Source organism: Parasteatoda tepidariorum, chromosome 5 (genome assembly GCF_982258835.1).
Source record: "Parasteatoda tepidariorum strain Cologne lab strain chromosome 5, Ptep-v5.0, whole genome shotgun sequence".
Classification (NCBI taxonomy): domain Eukaryota; kingdom Metazoa; phylum Arthropoda; class Arachnida; order Araneae; family Theridiidae; genus Parasteatoda; species Parasteatoda tepidariorum.
Genome location: NC_141759.1, coordinates 66,956,592 through 66,968,211, shown reverse-complemented (window position 1 = coordinate 66,968,211; position 11,620 = coordinate 66,956,592). Strand labels below are relative to the sequence as shown.

The 11,620-nt window shown below is 35.9% G+C and overlaps 2 protein-coding genes across 2 annotated transcripts; one reads left to right on the top strand and one right to left on the bottom strand.

Annotated features, from left to right (window-relative positions):
• Positions 1 to 401: 401 nt before the first annotated feature.
• LOC147809441 (uncharacterized) lies at positions 402 to 5,585 on the bottom strand. The gene is made up of 4 exons (XM_087162812.1): positions 5,510 to 5,585; positions 4,097 to 5,401; positions 3,307 to 4,006; positions 402 to 3,072 (listed from the first exon to the last, which is right to left on the bottom strand). The coding sequence occupies exons 1-4, from the start codon at positions 5,583 to 5,585 to the stop codon at positions 402 to 404; spliced, it is 4,752 nt and encodes a 1,583-aa protein (XP_087018938.1).
• Positions 5,586 to 8,432: 2,847 nt separating this feature from the next.
• On the top strand, positions 8,433 to 10,355 carry LOC147809440 (uncharacterized). Its single transcript, XM_087162811.1, has one exon. The coding sequence runs from the start codon at positions 8,433 to 8,435 to the stop codon at positions 10,353 to 10,355; it is 1,923 nt and encodes a 640-aa protein (XP_087018937.1).
• The last annotated feature ends 1,265 nt before the right edge of the window (positions 10,356 to 11,620 follow it).

The following is an 11,620-nucleotide window of genomic DNA, read 5'->3' as shown; positions in this document are numbered from 1 at the left end:
AAGAAATTCATATGATATTAAAGCTCTACGTAAATTCTATGACGAATGTGAAATCCACATTCGCAGTTTGCAATCAATGAATGTAACAAAAGGTAGTGTTTCGTGCTTCCGATAAATCTACCCGATCTATCCAGCGATGAAATAACTTAAATTTACAAGAAATACCTGCGTACACATATTTACAAAAGCAACCATTTTATTTTCGTAGAACACATCTAGCACAACATTCTTTCTGTTGCCACTCACACTTTTCATATATACACAGGCTAAAAAATCGTTTTAGTTAATATTTACACTTTAAATGAATGACGTCATCTTATGAGAGTGACGTAACACTCCCACCTTTTGATTATGTGTATTTCAATAATCAAAATAACAAAAAATCTAATATAAATTTAAAATTATGTGTCCAAATATCTTGATGGAATCTTAACAGTTCGGCCACTTCTTGTGGTAACGATGTTTCGTAAGGTACTTTGGAAATTTTTATGCGTTTCACCTTCATTTGAAGTTGCGCTTGCGATTGGAGTTGAACCTTCATTTGGTGTCGAACGTATTTCCAGCGGATAAATCCGCTGCACTGGCCTCAAAAACTCAGTATGTGCTGTTTTAAATCGAGCCACGCGTATCCTTTTATCTTTTCCCGGATAGACGGCAATAACTTTAGCCATCGGCCAGTGTAATCTTTTCTTTAAGTCATCTTCGATTAACACAATCTCGCCAACCTTTAGATCATAATAGTTATTCTTCTTGCGCGGTTGAAGGAGTGTCGCTAGGTATTCGCGGCGAAATCTTTTTCTCAACTGTTCTCTTAACGTCTGTTGATACCTATAGCGTTTTTTAAGATCTATTGTATCCAGCTGATCTAAATCAGGTACTCCCACCGTCGAGATCTCTTGTAAAAACATGGACGGAGAAAGAGGTATTAAGTCATCCAGATCTTCTGAGAGGTATGTGAGAGGTCTTGAATTGATAACGGACTCGCAGTCACACAGAACACTAATCATTTCTTCGTATGAAAGGCATGCTTTCCCCAAAATTTTTCGAAGAATATTTTTTACCAATTTCACCATAATCTCCCAAAAGCCTCCCCACCAGGGAGCAGATGGTGGATTAAATTTCCATTCAATTTTGTATACTGATGTTTCAGCTTCAATTGACTTCCAATCTAAGGACTGAAGTAGATTCTCAGCTCCTATAAAATTACTCCCGTTGTCACAATAGATGATGTGAGGTCTTCCTCGGCGAGCAATGAATCGTCGTAAACTCAAAAGGAACGCCTTCGTTGAAAGTGACAGCACAAGTTCGAGATGTATTGATCGATAAACGGCACATGTGTAGATGACAATCCAACTTTTCACACCTTCCTTTAAATGAAGAGGTCCGGCAAGATCTATCCCGACCACTTCAAAAACAGAAGCTTCTTTAACTCTGTCTTCAGGTAAACCTACGGGAACAGTTTTTATACTTCGTGCATTATATCGTTTGCATCTAACACAGGTCTTGAGGATGCGACGAACTGCTCGACGTCCATTAATAATCCAATAATTTTCTCTTAAATTGGACAGTAAAATTTGCAGTCCAACATGTAAACATTTCAAATGCTTCTCTTTGATTAGCATATCAACCAATACAAGTTTTTCTGGAAGCAAAATAGGTAATCTAAAATTCTCGGTATCATTTCTCTCTGTCAATTTTGTTTTAATTCTATATATACCTTTTTCATCTTTGAAGACATTCAATGATTTTAAGCTTTTTATATAATCTGCTGTAAAGGCTTCATTTTGTATAACTTTTATAAGTTTGATTTCTGCATTTTCTATTTCAGCCAGAGTTAGTCCACCTTTTTGCCTATCTTTTTCAGACAGTTTGCAATTTTCAAGGAATCTTAAAATCCATCCAACCATTCTGACATTTTTTGTGTAGCTTGAAAAATAAGAAAAAAACTGGTTTGTTCCAAGCAAATTTTTACTTACGAGTATGGTTGTTCTTTTTTCCTTTTCCTTGTTGATAACGTCTTCATCAATTTTATATTCAGATAGAGGCCATGTGTTTTCAGGTAATTTCAACCAGGAAGGACCTTCCCACCACCTTGAACTCAATAATTTTGTTACCGAGCAGCCGCGTGATGGTAGATCGGCTGGATTAGAGTGACCGGGAACGTGTCGCCAATTTCCTGATGAAAGAGCACGGATTTCTTTAACTCTATTTCTGACAAACACACTCCATGGCTCATTTTTCTGGATCCATTGTAAAGCAGTTGTAGAATCGGACCAATAATGAATCTTGACAGTTTCGATTTCCAAGCTTTTCTTAACGAAATCTGCTAGACGAGTACCAATGCAACAGCTTAGAAGTTCAAGTCTGGGAATAGATATTCTTTTTAAAGGTGCTATTCTTGATTTAGCAAGTAACAATTGTACTGTTGTTTGATATGGTGTCTCACATCTTATGAAAACAACAGCTGCATATGACAGACCACTAGCGTCGCAAAATACATGAAGACTTAAGCTACTATTTCTCAAAATAGCGTGACGGGGAATTTTCACTGTATGCAGTATATTCAGATCTTCCAACCATTTGAGAAATTTCTTTTTTATATCCTCGGAAACTTTTGAATCCCAACCTAATTTTGATTGCCAACTTGTTTGTAATAAAATCTTCGGATATAACATAATTGGACAAGTAAATCCGATTGGATCAAACACTCGATTAGCAAAAGATAATATTACTCTTCTGGTGATAATTTCTGGAGGATCTATAATAGTTCGAGTGTCACAAAACAATACGTCTTCTGATCTGTCCCACAGAAGACCCAACACAGGTGACGGTTCAAATTTTTCAGTTAAGTTTTCTTTCTCTGTAAACTCCCAACCTCGCAGTTCGAATTTTGCTGCAGCCATTAAGTCTGTCGAACCTTGAATGAACTCTTTTAACTCTTGTTCAGAATCCACAGACGTGACACAGTTGTCAACGTAGAAGGATTTTTTCAACTTCATAGCCACATCTTGGAAATTGGAGGATTCATACTTGTTCAAATGATGTTGAATAACAGCTCCCAGCAAAAAGGGACTGCAATTTAAACCAAAGACAACTCTGGCGTGTTGAAAAACTTTAACTGTTTTCGCTTCCTTTTCCTCCCACCACAGAAATTTTAAATATTTTCTATCGTCTTCATTTACGGATATTTGGAGAAAAGCCTTCTTTATATCTGATATAACTCCAATTTTCTTTTCTCGAAATTTTATTAGTAAGGTAGGGATCATTTTTAACAAATTTGGTCCTTTCATCAGGTAGTAATTTAACGATAAGTTATCTCTTGTTTTACAAGAAGCGTCAAAAACTGGTCTGACATTCGTGGTGGAATTGGACTTGAAAACTCCTCTATGAGGAAGATAATGGCCGGTACCTTCGTTTGATTCTTCGATGAAACCTTCTTTTATCCATTCTCCAAAAACTGCATTATAACTATCCAAACGGTTATCCTTGATAAGTTTAGTTGTCATCGTTTTCAATCTTCTGCCCGCAATATCTCTGTTACTGAGCATATCGTTTACATCTTTCACCCAAGGAAGACTAATTTCATATCGACCATCTGGGTTTATTTTGACATTTCTAGAAAAGTGTTCCGTTGCAAGAGCATCGTATTCTTCTGAAGTAATTGTCTCGCAAAGATCAGATATACCAATTGTTTCCAATTCCCATAAGTCAGTAACCGAAGCATTTTGAATGAAAAGTGATGTTGAGATAAGCCCAGTGGAACTACAAGTATGGTTTGTTTTTCCCATTACAGTCCAACCAAGGTACGTTTCCATCGCTACCAGTCCGCACTTTAATTGCATGGTTTGACCAGTGTATAGTTTTCCAATATAATCCGCTCCTATCAAAAGTTCGATTCGTTGAGAATCTTTACCTACATCAGAGATATGGATTCCTTTACTTCGTAATTCAGCTAACCAAGAACCATTTTTCAAACTTGGAATACATCCACATATTACCTGTTGGTCTAAAACTTGAATTTCGAACTTGTTATTTTTCTTCATATTTCTTATCCACAATGTGTATTTTTTATGTTCTTTTCTGGAACTAGCTCCACCAAAGACTACGTGTGTTAAAGTTTCATATTTGTTGGTCTTCCATCCCATTTCATTTATTGTTGATTTCAGGATGTACGACCGTTGAGATCCTGTATCATATAGTGCTCTAACAGTTTTCCGTCGTCCATTAGCTTCAATAACTACCATAAGGGTTTGCAATAAGACTTCAGGTTGGCTTTGATTCGACAAAGTAGTATTTTCTTCAGCTGATTCCACAGCCGGTGTCTGATTTATTTGGCTCAAGTCTGGGCACATTACAGGCCAATGTCTTTTGTTACAAACAATACATCGAATATTAGCCCTGCAGTGTTTCGAGCGATGTCCCACCTTCAGACATAAAAAACAGGCTTTGTGTTTCTTTATTATTTCCTGTTTCTCAGCTAATGATAAATTCTTTCCTTTAAAACAATTTTCTGAACTATGTTGCTTCCCGCAAAAAATGCAGTTGCGTTTAAAATGTGGTGCTATTGGCTTATTCTCAGAGAGCAAATCATTTGCAGTAAAAACAGGAGTTGATATTTCGAAATCTTTGTCTCTTTTACGATGCGAAGAGTCATAATTTTTAAAACCAGTTTTTGCCATAGAAATACGTTCTTCGCCTTCGACTCTCAAAAATGTTAATAACTGCGATAATTTATTGCCATAGGAATCACTTGAATCATTTTCCTTAGTAATTACAGGATTTCTCAGCCACACTCTTAATAAATCCTCTGGAATACATGATTCCACAAGCGGAAACAACATTGCTGCGTATTTCTCTTTTGTTACGCCAATAGACTCCAGTGAACGCAGATATGACTCCAATTTATCGTAAAGTTGCATTATGTTCATCTTTGCTTTTGTGTTCATTACATTTTTCACCACTAAATTTAATAACTCTCTTACGTAATATTCGACGAGAAGTTCTTCCCGCCCAAATCTCGTTTTTAAACTTTCTACCACTTTGGCATAATTATCAGCAGACGGCGGATAACTGTCCACAATTTCCCTTGCTCTACTTCCGACAACCATGCATTGAATGAGATATTGGAATTTGTCCTCATCACTCATACCTTCATCATCATGGATTCGACTAAATTGGCTCCAAAAACTTAACCAATCCTTGACTTCCCCACTAAATTTAACTAATTCTATTTTGGGAAGCTTTAATTTTGTCTTTTCAGCCGCCACAGACAAAGCGGTTTCGGGAAATGTGAGAAATTTTTCCAAATATATTTTAACTTTAATACGAATTGCATCGGTTTCTTCCTTATACTCTTCAATTTTATCGTATTCTTCAGATAAGTTTTCTGATTTGGCGTCAACTAATAATTTATATATTTCTTCATCTAATAATGCCAAATCGTTTGCAATACGTTCAAAAGAGGAAAATTTAATTTCAATATCTTCACGAGTACTTTTATTTTCCTTACACATCGCCAATAACTGATTATAACGTTTTGTAAATGTTCCACGAACAGGAGTTCGTTTGGCGATAAGAGAATCCATAATTGCAGTCGCCAATTAATATTGCAAAAGAAAACTAACCTTTAAAATCCGGGTCACCACAATGTTTCGTGCTTCCGATAAATCTACCCGATCTATCCAGCGATGAAATAACTTAAATTTACAAGAAATACCTGCGTACACATATTTACAAAAGCAACCATTTTATTTTCGTAGAACACATCTAGCACAACATCCTTTCTGTTGCCACTCACACTTTTCATATATACACAGGCTAAAAAATCGTTTTAGTTAATATTTACACTTTAAATGAATGACGTCATCTTAAGAGAGTGACGTAACAGGTAGTTATGGTAATTTACTCTGTCCTGTTATTTTGCAAAAGCTACCAGAGGATTTAAATTTAGATTATAATAAAAATAGAAAATCAAGTGTAGATTTTGACATTGATGAATTAATTTCATTTATTAGAAAAGAGGTAGAATGTAGAGAAGCCTCACATGTGTTGTCTAATAGTTCTAAAAAACAAAGCGTTCATTTTGAAACACAGCAACGGTCGGAGAGCCATAGTAAGCATAATTATAATCGAAAGTTCTCATCTTCCTCAGCATTAGTTTCGGCATCTAACAACATATTTTGTTTGTTTTGTAATTCCAAAAATCACGAATCGAAAGATTGTTCTCTGACCATCGAAGAAAAAAATCAAACGCTGAAAGATCAATTTCGCTGTTTCCGGTGCTTAAAGAAATATCACACATCCAAAAAATGTTGGAATAAATGTATTTGCACATTATGTAAGAAACCGCATAGCGAATTAATTTGTGATAAATCAGCAATAAATAATGAGTCGAAAGAGAAAAACGATACTTTGGCATCCGTTACCGCTTCATGTGTTTCGAAACGAAAACAAAATGAAATGATCTATTTACAGACTTCTTTAGCGTATTTGATTTGTGGTAATGTAAAGAAGTTGGTTAGAATTTTATTTGACTCTGGTAGCCATCGCAGTTTTTTGAAACGGGATATTTGTAATGAGTTGAACCTCAGGACCATTAAAACTGAACGGTTGCATGTTTTCGGTTTTGGAGAAAAAATTTCCAAGGGGTGTTCTTATGATTTAGTGAAAGTGAATCTTCAGAACAAAAACGATAAAAAATTAAATGTGTGCATTGAAGCATTTGTAGTAGAAAAAATAACGTGTGGGAAAATAGCCGCACCCCAAGAGAAAATTAAACAATTAGCAAGGAAAAATAATATTTTTCTTTCGGATACCGGAGAAATAGCTGATATAGACATTTTGATCGGCGCCGATTCCCTACATGACGTAATCTTTGATACGTCTTTGAGGCTCGGAAAAGGGCTCGTTGCAACCGATAGTTTATTTGGTTTTGTGGTTCAAGGGAGATTCATGAATAATTGCCAATTAAGTAGGATTGTAAACAATACTATAATATCTGATGTTGATTATTCTTTGTTTTGGAACCTTGAAGGATTAGGAATAAATACTATGAACGAAGAAAATGTTGATAATAAAAGTGAATTGTTAAAAGATTTTAATTCTGATTTACATTTTGAAAATAATAGGTATAGTGTGCGACTTCTCTGGAGACCAAATACAAAACATTTGTTAAATGATAACTTTGAGCTGGCTTCAGAGAGGTTTGACAAATTAAAGAGGAGATTTAAAAATGATAAATCCTTGTTTGAAGAATATAAAAAAGTTATAAAAACTTACGAAAATGAAGGGATAATTGAGAAAGTTAAAAACACTGATCCCCAAAATTATAAACAATGTTATTTACCTCATAGGGCGGTTATAAGAAACGATAAACTAACTAGCAAATTAAGGATTGTATTTGACGGTTCCGCGCATAAAAAAAATGAATTGTCTCTTAACGATTGTTTGTATATTGGGCCAAATTTATACCCAGATATATATGAACTTATGCTAGCGTTTCGGGAAAACAAGATTGATTTAATAGGGGACGTTCAACAAGCTTTCTTACAAATAGGGATTAATGTAGAAGACCGAGATGTCACAAGATTTCTTTGGTCAGATGACCCCGATAATGATTCGTCTGCAGTAATTTATAGATTTTGCCGCGTGCTATTTGGTATCAACTGTAGCCCTTTTCTCTAGCGGCTACTATTAAAGAGCATATTAAAAAGTTTGCAAAATCAAAGCCTCTTGCGTATGAATTACTAAATGAAAGGGTATATGTCGATGACGTCATAGGGGGAAGTGACAGTACAGATACAGCATTTCAAATAAGTTCTGATTGTGTTGAAATATTTCGGGATGCGGGCATGGTATTGAGAAAGTTTCAAACAAATGATACAAAATTACGTGAATTATGGAAGAATGCAGGTATAGATGTTCAGAATGAAAAGGAATCGTTAGGTCAATCAGGCTTTCCATTTAAAGTTTTGGGAGTTTGTTGGGATCCTAAAAAAGACGTATTTTACTTTGAGTCCAAATATCTGTTAAAAATGATAGACACAGGGCAAATAACGAAACGATTTATTTTGAAAATCATTGGGCGTATTTTTGATCCAGTAGGATTTTTGGGACCCTTTACAATGCTTCTAAAATCTCTAGTTCAAAGCATTTGGAAAAGCGGATTGGAGTGGGATCAAGAGCTACCCTCAGATATGGAAAATCAGTGGCGCGATATATGTAAACAATTCGGTGAACTTAATGATTTGAAAATACCGCGTTATTATTTTTTTGAAGCAGGTAACAAAGAAATTATAAGTTCACAATTACATATCTTCTCTGACGCCAGCTTAAAGGGTTATGGTACAGTAGCATATATCAGATCAGAAACTAGTGATGGGCATATTTCTACATGTTTTGTTTCAGCTAAAAGTAGAATTGCGCCCCTCAAAATGATTACATTACCACGACTTGAGCTACTAGGTGCCCTCCTCTCTGCTAGATTATTTCGAACTATTACTAGAGCCATAAAAATTCCGTGTGACAGTTTCTTTTGGTGCGATTCCTCTATTGTGTGTTGCTGGATAAAAACTCCTGCCATTCGTTTTAAACAATTTGTGCGTAACCGATTGGAAGAAATTCAAGAGATTACTCAACCTAAGGACTGGTTCCACTGCCCCGGAATTGACAATCCTGCCGATCTTATTAGTAGAGGTGCTTCCATGAGTATATTGAAGAATTCCGACATTTGGTGGAAGGGGCCACCTTGGTTGTCGCTTCCGACCGAAATGTGGCCAGAATTGAAACTCTTCAAAGAAAATGATGAACAAATTGAGTATCGTAAAAATGAAGTCACCGTTATGAAATGTGTAGATGGTGAAGAACTTGAGTTGATAAATATCGCTAACTTTAGCAACCTCGAAAAAGTTGTTAGAATCATAGCGTGGGTAGTGCGATATTTGAACTGTTTAAAGAAAGTTAAGCCGAATATGGACACTTTGACTGCAGAAGAGCTCCGAAATTCTGAAGATATACTAGTAAAGCTTACTCAAGCAAAATTCTTTGAAAGTGAGATACGAGCTCTCCAATCTAGTTTGCCTATTCCAGCTTCTTCTACTATTTTCAGTTTAGCTCCTTATCTTGATGAAAAAGGTATCCTGAGAATCACAGGAAGATTGGACGAAGGAGATTATTCTTTTGAGGAGAAAAAGCCTATAATCATACCAAGACAGTCTAAATTTGCAGAGTTGCTTGTCAAGCGAGAACACGAAAATGTATTTCATTCTGGAGTAGAGAGCACTCTAGTTCAAATTCGGAGAAGATTTTGGGTGCCTAAAGGAAGACAATTAGTAAAAAAGGTTGTCTCGAAGTGTTTGATTTGTCGCAGATACACAGCCAAGCCTTCTACCCAAATGACTGGACAGCTTCCAAAAGATCGAATTAGTGAAACTCCTGCTTTTACCGTATGCGGAATTGATTTTGCCGGACCAATCTACATCAAGGGTGAAAATAGAATAAAGAAATCATATATAGCCTTGTTCACATGCGCAGTCACGAGAGCAATACATCTTGAATTAGTCACAGACATGTCTACTTCGACTTTTCTGCTCGCATTCAGAAGATTTCTCTCTAGAAGAGGTGGTTGTCATACAATCTACTCCGACAACGCCAAGACTTTTAAATGTACCGATAAAAAGCTTCAGAGATTATTTGATATTTTGGAAAATTCCGAATTCAAAAACTTTCTTGCTGCTAAAAGAATATCCTGGAAATTCATCGTCCAACTTGCCCCTTGGTGGGGAGGATTTTATGAAAGATTGGTAAAAAGTGTCAAAGAGCCTCTAAAGAAAATACTTCGAAAAGCTCTCTTAAATTTTGAAGAGATGACCACTATATTGACTGAAATCGAAACCATCGTTAATCTTCGACCCTTGTCCTACGTCACTAACGAAATTGGTGAACCGGAAATTCTTACCCCATCACAGTTTTTAACCCCTGGTAAAGAAAAGGCAGAGTATCCAGCCCATTTCATAGAAACCATCCATAGAGAATCCACCAAAAAGATTCTTATAAAAAGAAAAGAATACCAAGCTACATTATTGGCTAATTTATGGAAGAGCTGGAAGGAGCGCTATTTGTTTAATTTGAGATCTGCACACAACTTTACTTCTCCTAACCAAACAAAATGTTTGAAAGTGGGAGATGTGGTTATGATGGAGGGCACCACAAAATCAAAACTATTATGGGACATAGGTATTATAACAAAAGTATTTCAAGGGCGTGATGGACGTGTAAGATCTTGCCTTATTCGCAAATCCAACGGCGAATATAAACGCCCAGTACAACTTATTTATCCTTTAGAACTCAATAACTGAAATGAACAATGATAATGTTTTTATTTTAATTTTCTTATTAGATTATGTTTTTTTTTTTTAATTTTCTTTCAAGTGAATATTTGCATCTCATTTCAAATTTATTTGCATTTAAATGTTATTTGTTTAATATGTTTATGTTATTTTTGTCTAATTTTTATGTTTAAAATTTTAGTGAACTCGGAGGAGTTCAAGTGGGGAGTGTTGAGGATTTATGATAACAGATGGCGCTGAGCGCAAACAATTTTCTTATTATTTTTTCTTCTCTTCTTAAGTTTCAGTTTGGATTTAACCACTGAACCACAATGAAATAAAATCCTTTTTATTATTACAATTTGTGTAATTATTGTTGAATTCGAATCAGCTCAACTTTAAAACGTCACTTTGCTTATAAATAATCAGCTGGCACTGACGTCATAGGTATATGTGGGTGCCCGTGATTCTCTTCTTCTTTAAGGTAAAAGTACCCTGTTGTAGGAGAGGGGGGGTAAGCAACTTAATCAACTTAGTTGGAAACTTTTTTTAATCGTACTGCAATTGATATTTTAATACGAGGGGTGTAAATTAAATAGTGGCAACTTAACCTTTAAACTCACAGAAGGACGGGCATGCGCAGATTAGATATGGGAGCTGTGAGGTGGGGCTGTTGTCGATGTGTAGAGTGCAAAAAAAGTCGATTAGCTTAGAAGGGTAGTTGTTGTGTGGCGTTAAAGTGAGGAGTTTCGTTTCCATCGCTTTAAAGCATGTTTTCAAAAGGTGATCAGCGGTCGTGGCTTACAATCGAGGTTGCCTGTGACAAAAATGCAACAGAATGCTATCGAGGATTAGTGGAAGCCTTTGGAGCAAATGCTTTACCATATAGGACAGTAGCACGATGGATTCAAGCATCTCGTCTTTTTTCGTCATTAAGCCTTTTCACGACATGCTTTAGAGCGATGGAAACGAAACTCCTCACTTTAACGCCACGCAACAACTACCCTTCTAAGCAAATCGACTGTTTTTTGCACTCTACACATCGACAACAGCGCCACCTCACCGCACCCATACCTTATTTACGCATGCGCCCCCTTTTGTGAGTTTCAAGGTTAAGTTGCCACTATTTAATTTACAACCCTCGTAGTTGATTTCTGGTTTAGTAGACTTTATTAAAAGAGACTTTGTCCAACACAATGAGAGCTAAACATACATAAAAATTGTCAATTTGCGCGAGTTGTGGTAAGTATTTTCAGAACTAACGGAAATTCTATTAAATGTAGAGTCCACAAATT